This window comes from Tachyglossus aculeatus, chromosome 7 (genome assembly GCF_015852505.1).
Source record: "Tachyglossus aculeatus isolate mTacAcu1 chromosome 7, mTacAcu1.pri, whole genome shotgun sequence".
In the NCBI taxonomy this organism is placed as follows: domain Eukaryota; kingdom Metazoa; phylum Chordata; class Mammalia; order Monotremata; family Tachyglossidae; genus Tachyglossus; species Tachyglossus aculeatus.
Genome location: NC_052072.1, coordinates 17,961,444 through 17,983,370, shown reverse-complemented (window position 1 = coordinate 17,983,370; position 21,927 = coordinate 17,961,444). Strand labels below are relative to the sequence as shown.

Genomic DNA, 21,927 nt, shown 5'->3' with positions numbered 1-21,927 from the left:
CGCTTAAATACAGTGTTCTGCACATAATAAGCGCTCAATAAATATGCAAGGTGGAATGGCTTCATGGCAAATGCGAGGGACTGGACACCAGGAGCCTTGAGTTCTACTCCCAGTTCCGTCCCTGGCTTGCTGGGAGGTCTTGGGCAAGTCACTTCTTGCCCAAGAAGTGGGCACGTCAATCCCTTCAAGGCCCTACTGAGAGCTCACCTCCTCCAGGAGGCCTTCCCAGACTGAGCCCCCTCCTTCCTCTCTCCCTCCATCCCCCCACCTTACCTTCTTCCCTTCCTCACAGCACCTGTATAGATGTATATTTGTTTGTATGGATTTATTCCTCTATTTATTTTACTTGCACATATTTATTCTATTTATTTTATTCTGTTAATATGTTTTGTTTTGTTCTCTGTCTCCCCCTTTGAGACTGTGAGCCCGCTGTTGGGTAGGGACCGTCTCTATATGTTGCCAACTTGTCCTTCCCAAGCGCTTAGTCCAGTGCTCTGCACACAGTAAGCGCTCAGTAAATACGATTGAATGAATGAATGAATGAATGAATGAATGAACTTCTCCCTCCTTAGCCTCACTTTTCCCATCTTTAAAATGGGGATAAGATCCCGGCTCTCCCTACCTCTTAGATCGCTAGCCCCATATGGGACAGGGACCCCGCTAATTATATTTCCCTCACTCCAGCATTTAGCACAGTGTTTTGGGACAGGGACTGTCTCTATGTGTTGCCGACTTGTACTTCCCAAGCGCTTAGTACGGTGCTCTGCACACAGTAAGCGCTCAATAAATACGATTGATTAATTGATTGAGACACAGAAAATACTGGATACCGCAATGAGAACCATCATCAAGGTGAGTCATACTGAACTGCAACCAAGCAATAAATGGCACTTATTGGGTGTTTAACTGTGTGCAGAGCATTCATTCATTCATTCAACCGTATTTATTGAGCGCTTCCTGTGGGCAGGGCACTGTACTAAGAGCTTGGGAAGTACAAGTTGGCAACCTAGATGGGGGAGACAGACAACAAAACATATTAACAAAATAAAATAAATAGAATAAATATGTACAAGTAAAATAGAAGCCGGCTCACAGTATAGCACACTATATTAAATGTGTGGGACAGATAAAAGAAGCAGTGTGGCTCACTGGAAAGAGCCTGGGTTTTGGAGTCAAAGGTCATGGATTCAAATCCCGGCTCCGCCAACCGTTCAAGACTGAACTCCTTGTCTTCCCTCCCAAACCCTGCCCTCTCCCTGACTTTCCCATCTCTGTTGACGGCACTGCCATCCTTCCCGTCTCACAAGCCCGCAACCTTGGTGTCATCCTCGACTCCGCTCTCTCATTCACCCCTCACATCCAAGCCGTCACCAAAACCTGCCGGTCTCAGCTCCGCAACATCGCCAAGATCCGCCCTTTCCTCTCCATCCCAACCGCTCCCCTGCTCGTTCAAGCTCTCATCCTATCCCGTCTGGACTACTGCATCAGCCTTCTCTCTGATCTCCCATCCTCGTGTTTCTCTCCACTTCAATCCATACTTCACGCTGCTGCCCGGATTATCTTTGTCCAGAAACGCTCTGGGCATGTTACTCCCCTCCTCAAAAATCTCCAGTGGCTACCAATCAATCAGCGCATCAGGCAGAAACTCCTCCCCCTGGGCTTCAAGGCTGTCCATCCATCCCCTCGCCCCCTCCTACCTCACCTCCCTTCTGTCCTTCTCCAGCCCAGCCCGCACCCTCCGCTCCTCTGCCACCGCTAATCTCCTCACCGTTAGGCCTCGTTCTCGCCTGTCCCGCCATCGACCCCCGGCCCACGTCATCCCCCGGGCCTGGAATGGCCTCCCTCTGCCCATCCGCCAAGCTAGCTCTCTTCCTCCCTTCAAGGCCCTGCTGAGAGCTCACCTCCTCCAGGAGGCCTTCCCAGACTGAGCCCCTTCCTTCCTCTCCCCCTCACCCCCTTTCCATCCCCCCCATCTTACCTCCTTCCCTTCCCCACAGCACCTGTATATATGTTTGTACATATTTATTACTCTGTTTATTTTACTTGTACATACCTATTCCATTTATTTTATTTTGTTAGTATGTTTGGTTTTGTTCTCTGTCTCCCCCTTTTAGACTGTTAGCCCACTGTTGGGTAGGGACTGTCACTATATGTTGCCAAATTGTACTTCCCAAGCGCTTAGTACAGTGCTCTGCACACAGTAAGCACTCAATAAATACGATTGATTGATTCCCTCCTCTGACCCCCAGTGATACCAGGAACCCCCGACTCCAGGCTCTGTACCCCTCAAGTAGTCCCTCAATCCCCCAACTATCCCTATCCCAGCCCCTTCTTGTATCTGGTAGTGACCTGGCCACCGACTTTATTGAGAAAATTGAAACCATCAGGAGTGACTTCACTAAAATCTCCCCTGCCCCTCCCTCCTCCTGCCCCTTCTTCAACTCTCCCACCTTTCCCAGCAGCATCTTGAGAACATCTCCTGCCTTTTCTCAAAATCCACCCCTTCCACCTGCACATCTGGCCCCGTCCCTCCGCACCTTATCAAAGCGCTTGCCCCCTCCCTTCCTTTCCTGACCGCCATCTTCACCTGTTGGCTCTCCAGTGGCTTCAAACATGCCCATGTGCCTTCTGTCCTAAAGAGGCCCTCCCTTGACCCCACGGCTCCCTCCCGTTCTTGCCCCATCTCCCTCCTACCATTCCTCTCCAAACTCCTGCCTCAAGTTCCTCTCCTCGACCCCCTCCGATCTGGCTGCTGTCCCCTCACTCCACAGAAACCACCCTCTCAAAGGTCACAACTGATCTCCTTCTTGCCAAATTCCACAGCCTCCACTCCATCCCAATCCCCCTTGACTTCTAAGGTGCCTTCGACACTGCTGACCATGTCCTTCCCCTGGAAACATTCTCCAACCTCGGCTTCACTGACACTGTCCTCTCCTGGCTCTCCTCCCATCTCTTTGGCCGCTCATTTTCAGTCTCTTTCACGGGCTCCTCTTCTGCCTCCCACCCCCTAACTGTGGGTTTCCTTCAAGATTCAGTTCTGTGCCCCCTTCTATTCTCCATCAAGATCAACACCACTGGAGAATTCATTCGCTCCCATGGCTTCAACTTACCAGCTCTATATGGATGATTCCCAAATCTCCAGCCCTCATCTCTCTCCCTCTCTGTAGTTTTGCATTTCTTCCTGCCTTCAAGACATCTCTACTAGGATGTCCTACCGACACTTCAAACTTACCATGCCTACAACAGAACTCCTTATCTTCCCACCCAAAACGTGTCCTTCCCCTGGCTTTCCCATCAGTGTAGACGGCACCACCATCCTTCCTGTCTCACAAACCTTGGCGTTCTCCTTGACTCATCTCTCTCAATCAACCCACATATCCAATCCATTACTCAATCCTGTCAGCTCAACCTTCACATCACTAAAATCCAGCCTTCCCTCTCCATCCAAACTGCCACCACGTCAATCCAAGCACTTATAATAATAATAATAATGATGGTATTTGTTAAGTGCTATGTGCAAAGCACAGTTCTAAGCACTGGGGTAGATACAAGGTGATCAGGTTGTCCCACGTAGGGCTCACAGTCTTAGTCCCCATTTTACAGATGAGGCAACTGAGGCACGGAGAAGTGAAGTGACTTGCCCAAAGTCACACAGCTGACAAGTGGCAGAGCTGGGATTCGAACCCATGACTTCTGACTCCAAAGCCCGTGCTCTTTCCACTAAGACACAGCTGCTTCTCTATCCTAACCTGTCTTGATTACTGCATCGGCCTCCATGCTGACCTCCCCGCCTCCTGTCTCTCCCTACTCCAATACATAATTCACTCTGCTGCCCGGATCATTTCTCTACAAAAACGTTCAGTCCGTGTCTCCCCACACCTCGACAAGCTCCAGTGGTTGCCCATCCACCTCTGCATCAAACAGAAACTCCTTATCATCAGCTTTAAAGTACTCAATCACCTCCCGCCTCACCTCGCTCCTCTCTGACTCCTCTAATGTCCACCTACTCCCTGTCCTTCCACCTCATCTATCTCTCCGCCGACCTCTCGCCGACGTCCTGCCTCCGGCCTGGAATGCCCTCCCTCTCCATATCCTACTGCAATGACTTTTCCCACTTTCAAAACCTTATTGAAGGCCCATCTCCTTCACTGTACTAAGCGCTTAGTACAGTGCTCTGCACACAGTAAGCGCTCAATAAATACGATTGATCTCCTCCAATAGGTCTTCCCTGACTAAGCCTTCTTTTCCTTTTCTTCCACTCCCTTCTGTATCCCCTTGACTTGCTCCTTTTATTCATTCCCCCTCCCAGCCCCACAGCAATTATGTACGGATCAGTCATATTGTACTCTCCCAAGTGCTTAGTACAGAAGTAATAATAATAATAATAATGATGATGGCATTTGTTAAGCACTTACTATGTGCAAAGCACTGTTCTAAGCACTGGGGGGGATACAAGGTGATCAGGTTGTCCCACGTGGGGCTCCCAGTCTTAATCCCCAGTTTACTGAGGCACAGAGAAGTGAAGTGACTTGCCCAAAGTCACCCAGCTGACAAACGGCAGAGCCGGGATTAGAACCCATGACCTCTGGCTCCCAAGCCCAGGCTCTTTCCACTGAGCCACTCTGCTTCTCAGTACACCGCACCCACTAAGCGCTCCGTAAATATGACTAATTGACAAGGCGGGTATTGAGACATTTTCTGTCCCGCACCCTACTCAAAATCTGAAATCTCAGCGGCCTCCCCAAACTCCATTGCGGTCTTTATCAAACCCTCTCCTCTGTTGACGATCCACTGAGGTGATCCTTTCCATTCATTCAATCGTATTTATTGAGCGCTTACTGTGCGCAAAGCACTGTACTAAGCCTTTTCCTTGGTTTACTCTCCAGGACCTCTGTTCTTTTCCAACTTTATTCACACCAGCAACATCATCTAACCTGGAAGAACCCACGGGGGCTTTGGCAAATCCATGCATTTGAGTATTAATTACCAGGAACAACAGAATCTTTTTGGTGCGGCCTGAATCTTTTTGACACGGCCTGGTCTGCCCATAAAAGACTGCGCTAGGACGTAAGGACCCACTCCCAAAAATCGGCAGGCTGTGACTGTCATCTCTTTTCAGTCCAAGGTAAAAATGGAAGCAATGTTTCTTGTTAACTTGTTGAACAACTGCCAATTCTATACTGTTCGTTAAAAGACACACAAGCGTCGGCGAGTGGTAATAAGCTCCCCAAGGGCATGGGCTGTATCTTCTTATTTTTTAAAAAAAATTCCACAGTGCCTAGCGCGGTGCTTTGCTATTGGAGATACAGATGATACGGCGGGGCTGGGGAGAGAAATTCCAGCCTCAATCAGCCGGACTTTGGGTCCACTTCGACAGCCCCATCCTTCTTCTTACGGCTAATCCAACCTGACCGACTGAATTTTTGTTTTCTCACAATTAACGGTCCAACAAGGTGGCTCGCAATCTCGAGGGCGGACTCTCTAGGTAACACTGGGCCAACCTCCCTACAGACTGCAAGCTCCTTGTTAACTCTGTTAAACTGTAGTTCTCCAAGGGCTTAGTCCAGTGCTCTGCACACAATAAGCGCTCAGTATATGCCCCTGAGTGACTGATTACCCGACCCGCACCTCCCAACGACCTTCCTCCGGCTCCGAGTTGCCCACTTTTAAAAGTGAGACTGTTCTTTAGACTACACGGTTGATGCGAGGGCAGCTTGCTGCCAGAATCACGCTGGTCGACGGCTTTCTGGAGATGCTGGAGCTAGGGATTTAACAATCATTTCTACCAGGAAGGAAAGGAGAGCGGAGTCATTTCTGGCCTCAACGCACACACGTCACACCTCTACTAACGCGCCTCGGCTTTCGCCTGCAGCCACAAGATTTTCCGAGCCTTGGGCCTCTCAATACCACCGATAATTAGCTAAAATACCAATTATCACTGCACGTTTTCTAACGGTCTCTCCTACCAGGCCGTGTGCGAATACGAACATATTGGCGAAAGGCTAAAATGACCAATGGTGCTTATGTTTTTTTTTTTTAATCAGATTTAAACTTTTGGCTAGAAAATCGAAAGTACTGAAATTATTGTGACCCAGCAACTCTCACCCCAAATGAACTACTCCGAATTATTCACTTCATTTCTGTTAACTGAGTCCATTGTGGCACGAGATTAATCGGTTTAATAGATAATATGTGTGTTTATGGGATCTATCTATTCTAACGAGGATTCGTTGCCTTGCTTTTTAAAAGGGCCCGGCAGGTCTTTTTTTTTTTTAATGGTAATTGTTATGCGCTTACTACATGCCAGGCACTGCACTAAGCGCTGGGGAAGATACGAGCTCATCCGGTTGGATACACGGGGCTCCATGTCTTAATCCCCATTTCACAGATGAGGGAGCTGAGGCACAGAGAAGTTAAGCGACTTGCCTAAGATCACACAGCAGCCAAGTGGCAGAGCCGGGATAAGAACTTAAGTCCTTCTTACTCCCAAACCTGTGTTCTACTTACTAGGCCACATGTGCACATAGTAAGTGCTTAATAAATGCCATCATTATTAATTTACTGGGAACACTGAAGACTATTGACGGTAGTCAGACGTCATGGGTTCAAATTCCGGCTCCGCCACGTAGCTGTGTGACTTTGGGCAAGTCACTTCACTTCTCTGGGCCTCATCTGTCAAATGGGGATGAAGACTGTGAGCCCCCCTTGGGACAACCTGATCACCTTGTAACCTCCCCAGCGCTTAGAACAGTGCTTTGCACATAGTAAGCGCTTAACTAATGCTATCATCATTATTATCATCTGTGGGCAGAGAACAGTTGTACTGCACTCTCCCGAGTGCTTCGAACTGTGCTCTGCCCATAGTAAGCGCTCAAAAAATACGATCGATGAGGAGGATCCCGACGAGACAGAGGGCTTTATTAAACCAACAACTGGGTGTCACCATCCCAACAGAGCTTGGAGGACAGTAAAACTATGATGAAAAGAGTTTTAATCAACTACCAAAAGAGACACAGGACGAGAAGGCGAAACACCTAAGAAGAGCTTCTTACAGCAAGAAGAGGATTTAAAAGTCCTAAGAATCTGGTGGTCTTTTCCCGCTTCTCGACCCCACACACGGGAAAGCTAAATCAAGTCAAAATGCCACTCGGGTTAAAGGGTGATCGGCGGAGGGGCGGGCGGGCTGGCAACGTCTAATGGCAGAGACTAACCCTAAAAGACAGGAGAGCGCTTGCGAACAGGATTAAATGAAGCGCCTGACTAGGCCCAAGGCGGTCGCCAGAACGGAAGCGCGGAGCCGATCGCTTCCCTTTGAAAAACAAACAGGGGCAAACCCCGAGTCATCCTGAAACACCTCTTCACGGCCTACGGGAAAACGGGACGCCCAGCTAGCGCTATTTCGACTTACTGAACGCCGAACGAGGGTTATGTCACCCAAACGAGAGGCGGTCTCATTTAAAAAAAAACAAAAAACGGGGGGGCGGGTGGGGGAAATAAAGCCAACGCAGCGAAGTTTTGAGGACACGCGGTTTCTTTCCTTTTTACGGGGAGGGGAGGGCGGGCGCTTTGTGTTAGAGACGTAAAGGGGCGAGCGGAAGTTAAACAGTCTTAAAGAAACTCTTCGGACGATCGGACGTGGCAGCCGAAGCTCCCGGCTCGCAACGGAGGATTCTCCCGGGAAAAGCCCCCGTCGCCTACCCCTTCTCTTTTTCCCCTAGGGCACCTACCTTACTGTAAGTCACTACCGATAGGTTGTTTGAGTGACGGCTGGGGGAGAGGTTTACAGAGTTTTGTGACAGTCCATCCTGATCTTGTTCAATTTGGTCGGGCGCGGGAGGGGCCCACGTGTCTTTGCTGAGCGGGCCGGCCCCGGATCCCCCGGGGTCCTTGACGGTGTTTTCGTCCGGTTGCCGGTTCTTCTGCGGGGAGGCGAACGGGTTAAAGTTTCCCTCCACCTTGCGGTGCGGCTGCGTGTTGAACTCCGTCTCGAAGGACGACAGCTGCTGCGTCACTCCTAAAAGTCCTCCCACCTCCACGCTGAGGATCACCCAGATGACATCTGAAACGGGAAGAGCCGTCCGGTCAGCCGCGGGCCGGCCGCTGAAACCCCCCGGCCCCGCGGGGGCGGAGGATTTGGACGCATTTATCCTATTTATTTCATTTCTTTTACTATGTTCCGTTTCGTTCTCTGCCTCCCCCTTCTATAATGGCATCTATTAAGCGCTTACTATGTGCAAAGCGCTGTTCTAAGCGCTGGGGGGGATACAAGGTAATCAGGTTGTCCCGCATGGGGCTCACAGTCGGCACCCCCGTTTTCCAGATGGGGTAGCTGAGGCTCCGAGAAGTTAACTGACTTGCCCAGGGTCACACAGCGGATGTGGCGGAGCCGGGATTCGAACTCACGACCTGTGACTCCGAAGCCCTTCCAGACTGCGAGCCCGCCGTTGGGTAGGGACCGCCTCTGTGTGTTGCCAACTTGGACTTCCCAAGCGCTCAGTACAGTGCTCCGCACACAGTAGGCGCTCAATAAATACGACTGAATGAATGAATGTTGGGGTCCCGCCCCCGGCCCCGTTTCCAGAGCTGCTAGATAAAGACGATGGGGCAGGAGGCTATGCGTTTTGGAAATAATAATAATAATGGCATTTATTAAGCGCTTACTATGTGCAAAGCACTGTTCTAAGCGCTGGGGGGGATACAAGGTGATCAGGTTGTCCCGCACGGGGCTCACAGTTGGCATCCCCGTTTTCCAGATGAGGTAGCTGAGGCTCCGAGAAGTTAAGTGACTTGCCCAAGGTCACACAGCGGATGTGGCGGAGCCGGGATTCAAACTCACAACCTGTGACTCCGAAGCCCTTCTAGACTGCGAGCCCGCCGTTGGGTAGGGACCGCCTCTGTATGTTGCCAACTTGGACTTCCCAAGCGCTCAGTACAGTGCTCCGCACACAGTAGGCTCTCAATAAATACGACTGAATGAATGAATGTTGGGGTCCCGCCCCCGGCCCCGTTTCCAGAGCTGCTAGATAAAGACGACGGGGCAGGAGGCCACATGTTTTGGAAATAATAATAATAATGGCATTTATTAAGCACTTACTATGTGCAAAGCACCGTTCTAAGCGCTGGGGAGATTACAAGGTGATCAGGTTGTCCCACATGGGGCTCCCAGTCTTCATCCCCATTTTACAGATGAGGTAACTAAGGCCCAGAGAAGTGAAGTGACTTGCCCAAAGTCACCCAGCTGACAAGTGGCGGAGCCGGGATTTGAACCCATGACCTCTGACTCCAAAGCCCGGGCTCTTTCCACTGAGCCACGCTGCTTCTCCGTCCTTTAGGGTAAAACTGAGAAGCGGCGTGACCTCGTGGGAAAGAGCCCAGGCCTGGGAGTCCAAATAATAATAATGATGGCAACCTGTTAAGCGCTTACTATGTGCCAAGCACTGTTCTAAGCACTGGGGGGGATACAAGGTGATCAGGTTGTCCCACGGGGGGGCTCACAGTCTTCATCCCCGTTTTACAGATGAGGGAACTGAAGCTCAGAGAAGTGAAGTGACTTGCTCAAGGTCACCCAGCAGACATGTGGCGGAGCCGGGATTAGAACCCATGACCTCTGACTCCCAAGCTCGTGCTCTTTCGAAGACCTGGGTACTAATCCTGTGAGCCCACTGTTGGGTAGGGCCCGTCTCTATATGTTGCCAACTTGGACTTCCCGAGCGCTTAGTCCAGTGCTCTGCACACAGTAAGCGCTCAATAAATACAACTGAATCATCATCATCAATCGTATTTATTGAGCGCTTACTGTGTGCAGAGCACTGTACTAAGCGCTTGGGAAGTCCAAGTTGGCAACATCTAGAGACGGTCCCTACCCAGCAGTGGGCTCACAGTCTAAAAGGGGGAGACAGAGAACAAAACCAAACATACCAACAAAATAAAATCAATAGCGGACTGAATGAATGAATAATCCAGCTCCGCCACCTGGGTGCTGTGTGACCTTGGGCAAGTAACTTCTCTGGGCTTCAGTTATCTTACCTCTAAAATGGGGATTAAGACCGGGAGCCCCATGTGGGACTGTGGTCTGTGTCCAACCCGAATAATAATAATGATGGTATTTGTTAAGCGCTTACTTTCACTTCTCTGTGCCTCAGTTACCTCATCTGTAAAATGGGGATGAAGACCGTGAGCCCCCCGTGGGACAACCTGATCACCTTGTAACCTCCCTAGCGCTTAGAACAGTGCTTTGCACATAGTAAGCGCTTAATAAATGCTATCATTATTATTATTATTAGGCACTTTTCTAAGCGCTGGGCACTGCTCTAAGCGCTGAATAGCTTGTGTCTATCCCAGCACTTAGTACAGTGCCTGGTACACAGAGAGAAGCAGCGTGGCTCAGTGGAAAGAGCCCGGGCTTTGGAGTCAGAGGTCATGGGTTCAAATCCCGGCTCCGCTAATTGTCAGCTGTGTGACTTTGGGCAAGTCACTTCACTTCTCTGGGCCTCAGTTACCTCATCTGTAAAACGGGGATGAAGACGGTGAGCCCCCCGTGGGACAACCTGATCACCTTGAAACCTCCCTAGTGCTTAGAACAGTGCTTTGCACATAGTAAGCACTTAATAAATGCTATCATTATTATTATTAAGCACTGTTCTAAGCGCTGGGCACTGCTCTAAGCGCTGAATAGCTTGTGTCTATCCCAGCACTTAGTACAGTGCCTGGTACACACAGAGAAGCAGCGTGGCTCAGTGGAAAGAGCCCGGGCTTTGGAGTCAGAGGTCATGGGTTCAAATCCCAGCTCCGCCAATTGTCAGCTGTGTGACTTTGGGCAAGTCACTTCACTTCTCTGGGCCTCAGTTCCCTCATCTGTAAAATGGGGATGAAGACTGTAAGCCCCCCCGTGGGACAACCTGATCACCTTGTAACCTCCCTAGCGCTTAGAACAGTGCTTTGCACATAGTAAGCACTTAATAAATACCATTATTATTATTAGTGGGAAAGAGCCCAGGCCTGGGAATCAGAAGACCTGGGTTCTAATCCCGCTCCGCCACCTGGATGCTGTGTGACCTTGGGCAAGTAACAACTTCTCTGGGCTTCAGTTATCTTACCTATAAAATGGGGATTAAGACCGGGAGCCCCACGTGGGACATGGTCTGTGTCCAACCTGAACAGCTTGTACCGATCCCAGCCCTTAGTACAGTGCCTGGTACATAGTAAGCGCTTAACGAATACCATTAAAAAAAACACCACAAAAACAGCCACCCCAGACAAAAATCAGAGGCCATGGGGCAGAAAGTATTAAATGATTCAGTTTTCCAAGGTGACCAACTTCTGGTGGTTTGGCGTCTTAGGTTCCCATGTGACCTAATAATAATAATAATGTTGGCATTTGTTAAGCGCTTAATATGTGCAAAGCACTGTTCTAAGCGCTTGGGGGGGGGATACAAAGTGATCAGGTTGTCCCACGTGGGGCTCACAGTCTTAATCCCCATTTTACAGATGAGGGAACTGAGGCTCAGAGAAGTGACTTGCCCAAGGTCACACAGCAGACATGTGGCGGAGCCGGGATTCGAACCCATGACCTGTGACTCCAAAGCCTGGGCTCTTTCCACTGAGCCACGCTGCTTCTCTGAGACCTCAGACCCGGGGGTGATTCTTAAATCCAATAAGCAATTTTCTGAGTTCAGTCATTCCACCTCCCTAGGGAAACCGACGCTCTTCACTCGCTGCTTCGCCCCCCGTACATATGGCTAAATAAATAATATCATGAAAACGTTCTGAGTGAGCCGAGTTGAGTTTTAAGTTCTGGGTGTGTTGCAGTGTACTCTCCCAAGCGCTTAGTACAGTGCCCAGCACACGGTAAGCGCTCAATAAATCCGCCAGACTGGCTGACTCTGCACTGGGGTGTAAATCAAGTTTACTAACCACTCTGCCCACCTTACTGCAAATCTGAAAAAAAAACAAACCCCAACAAAAACTAAACCCAAACTGACATTCATTCATTCAATCGTATTTATTGAGCGCTTACTGTGTGCACAGCACTGTACTAAGCGCTCGGGAAGTATAAGTTGGGAACATATAGAGACGTTCCCTACCCAACAATGGGCTCACAGTCTAGAAGGGGGAGACAGGCAACAAAACAAAACATAATCATCATCATCAATTGTATTTATTGAGCGCTTACTATGTGCAGAGCACTGTACTAAGCGCTTGGGAAGTACATGTGGACGGGTGTCATCAACAACTTGTACTTCCCAAGCGCTTAGTCCAGTGCTCTGCACACAGTAAGCGCTCAATAAATGCGATTGAATGAATGAATGAATGAACAGCGTGGCCGAGTGGATACAGCACGGGCGTGAAAGTCAGAGGGACCTGGGTTCTAATCCCAGCTCCGCCACTTGCCCGCTGTGTGACCTTGGGCGAGTCGCTTCACTTCTCTGTGCCTCAGTTATCTCATCTGTAATATGGGGGTTAAGACTGTGAGCCCCGTGTGGGACAGCGGCTGTGTCCAATCTGATTTGCTTGTATCTACCCCAGCGCTGAGAACAGTAGGGACCGTCTCTATATGTGGCCAACTTGTACTTCCCAAGCGCTTAGTACAGTGCTCTGCACACAGTAAGCGCCCAATAAATACGACTGAATGAATGAATGGCACATGGTAAGTGCTTACCAAATACAGTCCTCTAGACAGTCAGCTCGTCGTGGGCAGGGAATGGGTTTGTTTATCGTTGTACTCTAATAATGATGGCATTTATTAAGCACCGTTCTAAGCGCTGGGGAGGTTACAAGGCAATCAGTTTGTCCCATGGGGGGCTCACGGTCTTCATCCCCATTTCCCAGACGAGGGAACTGAGGCCCAGAGAAGTGAAGTGACTTGCCCAAAGTCACACAGCGGACAGTTGGCGGCGCCGGGATTTGAACCCACGACCTCGGACTCCAAAGCCTGTGCTCTTTCCACTGAGCCACGCTGCTTCTCTGTAATCTTTGTACTGTACTCTCCCAAGCGCTTAGTACAGTGTTCTGCACACAGTAAGCGCCCAATAAATACGACTGAATGAATGAATGGCACATGGTAAGTGCTTAACAAATACAGTTCTCTACAGAGTCAGCTCGTCGTGGGCAGGGAATGGGTTTGTTTATTGTTGTACTCTAATAATGATGGCATTTATTAAGCACTGTTCTAAGTGCTGGGGAGGTTACAAGGTGATCAGGTTGTCCCACAGGGGGCTCATGGTCTTCATCCCCGTTTTACAGATGAGGTCACTGAGGCCCAGAGAAGTGAAGTGACTTGCCCAAAGTCACACAGCGGACAGTTGGCGGCGCCGGGATTTGAACCCACGACCTCGGACTCCAAAGCCTGTGCTCTTTCCACTGAGCCACGCTGCTTCTCTGTACTCTCTGTACTGTACTCTCCCAAGCGCTTAGTACAGTGTTCTGCACACAGTAAGCGCTCAGTAAATACGACTGAATGAATGAATGGCACATGGTAAGTGCTTACCAAATACAGTCCTCTAGACAGCTCGTCGTGGGCAGGGAATGGGTTTGTTTATTGTTGTGCTCTAATAATAATGATGGCATTTATTAAGCACCATTCTAAGAGCGCTGGGGAGGTTACAAGGTGATGAGGTTGTCCCACGGGGGGCTCACGGTCTTCATCCCCATTTCCCAGACGAGGGAACTGAGGCCCAGAGAAGTGAAGTGACTTGCCCAAAGTCACACAGCTGACAGGTGGCGGCGCCAGGATTTGAACCCAGGACCTCGGACTCCAAAGCCTGTGCTCTTTCCACTGAGCCACGCTGCTTCTCTGTACTCTCTGTACTGTACTCTCCCAAGCGCTTAGTACAGTGTTCTGCACACAGTAAGCGCTCAGTAAATACGACTGAATGAATGAATGGCACATGGTAAGCGCTTAACAAATACAGTCCTCTAGACAGTCAGCTCGTTGTGGGCAGGGAATGGGTTTGTTTATCGTTGTACTCTAATAATGATGGCATTTATTAAGCACCGTTCTAAGCGCTGGGGAGGTTACAAGGTGATCAGGTTGTCCCACGGGGGGCTCACGGTCTTCATCCCCATTTCCCAGACGAGGGAACTGAGGCCCAGAGAAGTGAAGTGACTTGCCCAAAGTCACACAGCTGACAGGTGGCGGCGCCGGGATTTGAACCCAGGACCTCGGACTCCAAAGCCTGTGCTCTTTCCACTGGGCCACGCTGCCTCTCTGTACTGTACTCTCCCAAGCGCTTAGTACAGTGCTCTGCACGCAGTAAGCACTCGATAAATATGATTGGATGAAATACCACAATCATTATTATTATTATTGGGTGTCTGGGAGTTCCCAGGCAGGCAGGAAGGCTAAGGGGGCCTGGGGCAGGAAAAGGGGCATCATCATCAATCGTATTTATTGAGCGCTTACTGTGTGCAGAGCACTGTACTAAGCGATTGGGAAGTACAAATTGGCAACATCTAGAGACAGCCCCTACCCAACAGTGGGCTCACAGTCTAAAAGGGGGAGACAAAACCAAACATACTACAAAATAAAACAGAATAGATATGAGAAGCAGCGTGGCTCAGTAGGAAAGAGCCCGGGCTTTGGAGTCAGAGGTCATGGGTTCAAATCCCGGCTCCGCCAATTGTCAGCTGTGTGACTTTGGGCAAGTCACTTCACTTCTCTGGGCCTCAGTTACCTCATCTGGAAAATGGGGATTGACCGCGAGCCCCGCGGGGGACAACCTGATCACCTTGTAACCTCCCCAGCGCTTAGAACGGTGCTCCGCACATAGTAAGCGCTTAATAAATGCCATCGTTATTATTATTATTATTATTACAAGTAAAATAAATAAATAAATAGAGTAATAAATATGTACAAACATATATACATATATTCAGGTGCTGTGCAGTCCTTTGAAGCCCAATGGTTAGGCCTCACCGAACCTGGGGGTTTCTTCTCCCTTAGCGAACTCTGTATTTCGAGGCAAATCCAACCAGCCCCGCTTCTGGCTTATAAAAAGCCGCCCGACCCCCTAGGCAGTTCATTAAGAAGAGGGAAAGGAAGGAACCCTGAAAAGCCAAATCTGATTAACCATAAAGGCAGACAGCACGTAAGCCTAAAATGGGATTAAACAGAACCGAAAACTAAAACAGGAAAGGGTGAGGAAGGAGGAGAAAGGGGAGAGAGAAGGAAAAGCAACCAACAAACCACATTTATGTTGCCTTTCTTCCCAATTTACAGCGACTCGATGCTTCTCAAGCTTTGTATTCCGTTACTCCGCGGAAGGTCCGAAGACTCCCCCGCAAAGCTCCCGCCACCTTTTTTTAAAATGGTATTTAAGTGCTTTCAGTGTGCCAGGCACTACGCACTGGGGTGGGTAGATGCAAGCTAATACTACTACTAATAATAATAATGGCATTTATTAAGCGCTTACGATGTGCAAAGCACTGTTGGAAGCACTGGGGAGGTTACAAGGTGATCAGGTTGTCCTACGGGGGACTCACAGTCTTCATCCCCATTTTACAGGTGAGAAAACTGAGGCCCAGAGATGTGACTTGCCCAAAGTCACACAGCTGCCAAGTGCTTTAGTACAGTGCTCTGCACACAGTAAGCGCTCAACAAATACGATTGAATGAAAGTAGTGGAGCCAGTCACACAGCTGACATTTGGCGGAGCCGGGATTTGAACCCATGATCTCTGACTCCAAAGCCCGGGCTCTTTCCACTGAGCCACGCTGCTTCCCGTCCCACATGGGGCTCCCAGTCTTAATACCCATTTTACAGATGAGCTACCAGGGGCCCGGAGAAGTGACTTGCCCCAGGTCACTCGGCAGATAAGCAGTGGAGCCGGGATTATTATTAATAACGATAATAATAATAATAATAATAATGGCATTAAGTGCTTACTTTGTAACCTCCCCAGCGCTTAGGACAGTGCTTTGCGCACAGTAAGCGCTTAAATACCCCCCCCAAAAAAAAGAATACTACAAAAGCCCAGTTTGTGGCTGATGGTGATCAGAGTTTCTAGCCTGTGAGCCCGTTGTTGGAGAGGGACCGTCTCTAGATGTAGCCGACCTGGACTTCCCAAGCGCTTAGTACAGTGCTCTGCACACGGTAGGCGCTCAATAAATACGACTGAATGAATGAATGAATGAATGGATGAATGAACTTGCAGGGAACTGTACTGGCCTCTCAGGCCATCAAAAGTGGGCAAGTGGTGACCTCTGCTGTTCACTTTTGGAACTGCTCGGCTTCCTTCCCCAGAGAGGAACGGAGGGGCTGGGCGTCTGCATAAAATAATAATAATAATAATAATAATAATAATAATAATAATAATAATAATAATAATAATAATGATAATGATAATGATAATAATGTTATCGCTTACTATCACTTACAATTTGTTAGCGCTTACTGTGTGCCAAGCACTATTCTAAGAGCCGGGATAGATACAAGGCTATTAGGTTGTCCCACTTGAGGCTCACAATCTTGATTCCCGTTTTACAGATGAGGTCACCGATAATAATAATAATAATAATAATAATAATAATGGTATTTGTTAAGCACTTACTATGTGCCAAGCACTGTTCTAAGCACTGGGATAGATACAGGCTGTCCCACTTGAGGCTCACAATCTTGACCCCCATTTTACAGATGAGGTCACTGAGAATAATAATAATAATAATAATAATAATGGTATTTGTTAAGCACTTACTATGTGCCAAGCACTGTTCTAAGCACTGGGATAGATAGAAGGTTATTAGGCTGTCCCACTTGAGGCTCACAATCTTGATCCCCATTTTACAGATGAGGTCACTGAGAATAATAATAATAATAATGTTGGTATTTGTTAAGCACTTACTATGTGCCAAGCACTGTTCTAAGCGCTGGGATAGATACAAGGTTATTAGGTTGTCCCACTTGAGGCTCACAATCTTGATCCCCATTTTACAGATGAGGTCACTGAGAATAATAATAATAATGTTGGTATTTGTTAAGCACTTACTATGTGCCAAGCACTGTTCTAAGCACTGGGATAGATACAAGGTTATTAGGCTGTCCCACTTGAGGCTCACAATCTTGATCCCCATTTTACAGATGAGGTCACTGAGAATAATAATAATAATAATAATTATAATAATAATAGTATTTGTTAAGCACTTACTATGTGCCAAGCACTGTTCTAAGCACTGGGATAGATACAAGGTTATTAGGCTGTCCCACTTGAGGCTCACAATCTTGATCCCCATTTTACAGATGAGGTCACTGAGAATAATAATAACAATAATGTTGGTATTTGTTAAGCACTTACTATGTGCCAAGCACTGTTCTAAGCGCTGGGATAGATATAAGGTTATTAGGTTGTCCCACTTGAGGCTCACTATCTGGATCCTGATTTTACAGATGAGGTCACTGAGAATAATAATAATAATGATGGCATTTATTAAGCGCTTACTATGTGCAAAGCACTGTCCTAAGCGCTGGGATAGATACAAGATTATTAGGTTGTCCCACTTGAGGCTCACAATCTTGATCCCCATTTTACGAATGAGGTCACTGAGAATAATAATACTAATAATGATGGCATTTATTAAGCGCTTACTATGTGCAAACCACTGTTCTAAGTGCTGGGGAGGTTACAAGGTGATCAGGTTGTCCCTTGGGGGCTCACAGTCTTCATCCCCATTATACAGATGAGGTAACTGAGGCCCAGAGAAGTGAAGTGACTTGCCCAAAGTCACACGGCCAATAAGTGGCAGAGCCGGGATTAGAACCCACGACCGCTGACTCCCAAGCCCGGGCTCTTTCCACTGAGCCACGCTGCTTCTCTGCATCCATTCCCAGGTTTGCCAGCTCGCTTGGAAACAGAAGCTGCGATTTACAGATAAACCCGCTTCGGAAGGTCCTCACCTGGCCAGGGAAAATACCCACATGGACAATCTATCCCACACTGATGAAAATAATAATAATAATAATAATAATAATAATAATGACATTTATTAAGCGCTTACTATATGCAAAGCACTGTTCTAAGCGCTGGGGAGGTTACAAGGTGATCAGGTTGTCCCACGGGGGGCTCACTGTCTTCACCCCCATTTTCCAGATGAGGGAACTGAGGCCCAGAGAAGTGAAGTGACTTCCCCAAGGTCACACAGCAGACAAGTGGCTGAGCTGGGATTAGAACCCATGACCTCTGACTCCAAAGCCCGGGCTCTTTCCACTGAGCCACGCTGCTTCTCTTATGATTTACAGATATGTAAACAAGTAATAAATGCCATCATTATTACAGTACAACAATAAACAAACCCATTCCCGGCCCACGACGAGCTGTCTAGAGGACTGTATTTGTTAAGCGCTGACCATGTGCCATTCATTCATTCAATCGTATTTATTGAGCGCTTACTGTGTGCAGAGCACTGTACTAAGCGCTTGGGAAGTACAAGTTGGCAACATATAGAGACGGTCCCTACTGTTCTAAGCGCTGGGGTAGATTGGACACAGCCCCTGTCCCACATGGGGCTCACAGTCTTGATCCCCATATTACAGATGAGAAAACGGAGGCACAGAGAAGTGAAGTGACTCGCCCAAGGTCACACAGCGGGCAAGTGGCGGAGCTGGGATTAGAACCCATGACCTCTGACTCTCACGCCCGTGCTCTAGCCACTCGGCCACGCTGCTGATGACTTGACACCTGTCCACGTGTTTTCTTTTGTTGCCTATCTCCCCCTTCTAGATTGTGAGCCAGTTGTTGGGTAGGGACCGTCTCTATATGTTGCCAACTTGGACTTCCCAAGCGCTTAGTACAGTGCTCTGCACACAGTAAGTGCTCAGTAAATATGACTGACAATGAATGAATGAAAAGTCCTTTGGGGGTGAGGGTGGGATGCATATCAACTGCCCAAAGGTCACAGAGTCAAGTGCGTAAATGATGCAGATGGGAGAGGGGAGCCGGGGAAAAGAGGACTTAATCGGGGAAGGCCTCTTGGAAGAGGTGTGACCTGTATATATGTATATATGTTTGTACCTATTTATTACTCTAGTTATTTTACTTGTACATATCTATTCCATTTATTTCATTTTGTTAATGTTTGGTTTTGTTCTCTGTCTCCCCCTTCTAGACTGTGAGCCCACTGTTGGGTAGGGAACGTCTCTATATGTTGCCAACTTGGACTTCCCAAGCGCTTAGTACAGTGCTCTGCACACAGTAAGTGCTCAGTAAATATGACTGACAATGAATGAATGAAAAGTCCTTTGGGGGTGAGGGTGGGATGAATATCAACTGCCCAAAGGTCACAGAGTCAAGTGCGTAAATGATGCAGATGGGAGAGGGGAGCCGGGGGAAAGAGGACTTAATCGGGGAAGGCCTCTTGGAGGAGGTGTGACATGTATATATGTTTGTACCTATTTATTACTCTATTTATTTTACTTGTACATATCTATTTATTTCATTTTGTTAATGTTTGGTTTTGTTCTCTGTCTCCCCCTTCTAGACTGTGAGCCCACTGTTGGGCAGGGACCGTCTCTATCTGTTGCCGATTTGTACTTCCCAAGCGCTTAGTACAGTGTTCTGCACACAGTAAGCGCTCTGTAAATATGATTGAATGAATGAATGAATGAATGAATGAAAAGTACGTAAATGATACAGATGGGAGAGGGGAGCCGGGGAAAAGAGGACTTAATTGGGGAAGGCCTCTTGGAGGTGTGACCTGTACATATGTTTGTATGTATTTTCTACTCTATTTATTTTACTTGTACATACCTATTCTATTTATTTTATTTTGTTAATATGTTTGGTTTTGTTCTCCATCTCCCCCTTCTAGACCGTGAGCCCGTTGTTGGGGAGAGGGGTGGTCTGATGAATACGGAGAGGGAAGGAGTTCCCGGTCAGAGGGAAGATGTGGGAAAGTCTTCTAGACCGTGAGCCCACTGTTGGGTAGGGACCGTCTCTATATGTTGCCAACTTGGACTTCCCAAACGCTTAGTACAGTGCTCTGCACACAGTAAGCGGTCAATAAATACGATTGAATGAATGAATGCATGAATGAAAGGGATTGGTGGTGAGACAGATGAGAGAGAGGCGCGGAGGAATCGGGAAAGGGGGGTCCAAAGTTTATATTAGAGTTGGAAAAGAGGTCTAATGAGCAAAGGTTAAAGGAATTGGGATCGTTCAGACTAGAGAAAATGAGGAAACGGATGGCTTGAAGAAGTTTTATGGGAAGGGTGCTGCGCTGAGAACAAAATATGAGGAAATGGGATTAAATTAAAGCAGGAGAGCTTTCCGGTTGAACTTGAGGAAGAACTTCTTGTTTATCGGGGTGATGAAACAGAGGAATGAGTGCCCGAGAGAAGTGGCTAGGTTTTTATCCTGAGAAGCAGCGTGGCCTAGTGGGAAAGAGCCCAGGCTTGGGAGTCCGAAGAGCTGGGTTCTAGTCCCGGCTCTGCCCTCGTCTGCTGTGTGACCTTAGGCAAGTCACTTGGGTTCTCTGGGCCTCGTGCCTCATCTGTAAAATGGAGATTCATCATCATCAACCATCATCAATCGTATTTATTGAGCGCTTACTATGTGCAGAGCACTGTACTAAGCGCTTGGGAAGTACAAATTGGCAACATATCGAGACAGTCCCTACCCAACAGTGGGCTCACAGTCTAAAAGGGGGAGAGATTCAACACCGTTATCCCTCCTACAGAGACTGTGAGCCTCATGTGAGCCCTTCTGCTCTTATGTCTACCCCAGGGCTTAAGACAGTGTTTGATACACAGTAGGCGCTTAACAAATACCTCAGTTAGTGTTATTATCCTGAGAGATCTTTCAGGAAAGAACAGACAACCATTGAAGGTTGAAGGCAGAGGGTTAGACCAGATGATCCGTCAAGGTCCCTTTCAGCTACAGCGTGGCTCAATGGAAAGAGCCCGGGCTTGGGAGTCAGACGTCATGGGTTCAAATCCCGACTCTGCCGGCTGTCAGCTGTGTGACTTTGGGCAAGTCACTTCGCTTCTCTGGGCCTCATCTGTAAAATGGGGATGAAGACTGTGAGCCCCACTTGGGACAATCTGATCACCTTGCATCCTCCCCCGGGCTTAGAACGGTGCTTTGCACATAGTAAGCGCTTAACAAATGCCATCATTATTATTGTTATTAGTATTATTATATGATTCTGTGAAACCTCAACCCTCTGCAAGTGAGTCGACCATTCATTCATTCATTCATTCAATCGTATTTATTGAGCGCTTACTGTGTGCAGAGCACTGGACTGAGCGCTTGGGAAGTCCAAGTTGGCAATATATAGAGACGGCCCCTACCCAACAATCAATCAATCGTATTTATTGAGCGCTTACTGTGTGCAGAGCACTGTACTAAATGCTTGGGAAGTCCAAGTTGGCAACATATAGAGACAGTCCCTACCCAACAGTGGGGTCACAGTCTAAAAGGGGGGAGACAGAGAACAAAACCAAACAAATTAACAAAATAAAATAAATAGAATAGATATGTACAAGTAAAATAAATAAATAAATAGAGTAATAAATATGTACAAACATATATACATATATACAGGTGCTGTAGGGAAGGGAAGGAGGTAAGATGGGGGGATGGAGGGGGGACGAGGGGGAGAGGAAGGAAGGGGCTCAGTCTGGGAAGGCCTCCTGGAGGAGGTGAGCTCTCAGTAGGGCCTTGAAGGGAGGAAGAGAGCTAGCTTGGCGGATTTTGGGAGGGAGGGCATTCCGGGCCAGGGGAAGGACGTGGGCAGGGGGTCGACGGCGGGACAGGCCAGAACGAGGCACAGTGAGGAGATTAGCAGCGGCAGAGGAGCGGAGGGTGCGGGCTGGGCTGGAGAAGGACAGAGAGAAGGGAGGTGAGGTAGGAGGGGGGCGAGGGGATGGACGGCCTTGAAGCCCAGGGTGAGGAGTTTTTCAACCTTATGTTGAAACCTTATGTTCTCTCCTCAGAGAAGC

The 21,927-nt window shown here is 48.3% G+C and overlaps 1 protein-coding gene across 1 annotated transcript in view; it reads right to left on the bottom strand.

Moving 5' to 3' along the window:
* ILRUN (inflammation and lipid regulator with UBA-like and NBR1-like domains) overlaps positions 1 to 21,927 on the bottom strand; it is a 138,712-nt gene that overhangs the window by 45,368 nt on the left and 71,417 nt on the right. Inside the window, exon 4 of the mRNA XM_038749356.1 lies at positions 7,728 to 8,059. Coding sequence (XP_038605284.1) covers positions 7,728 to 8,059 — 332 coding nt within the window. The remainder of the gene's footprint in view (positions 1 to 7,727; positions 8,060 to 21,927) is intronic.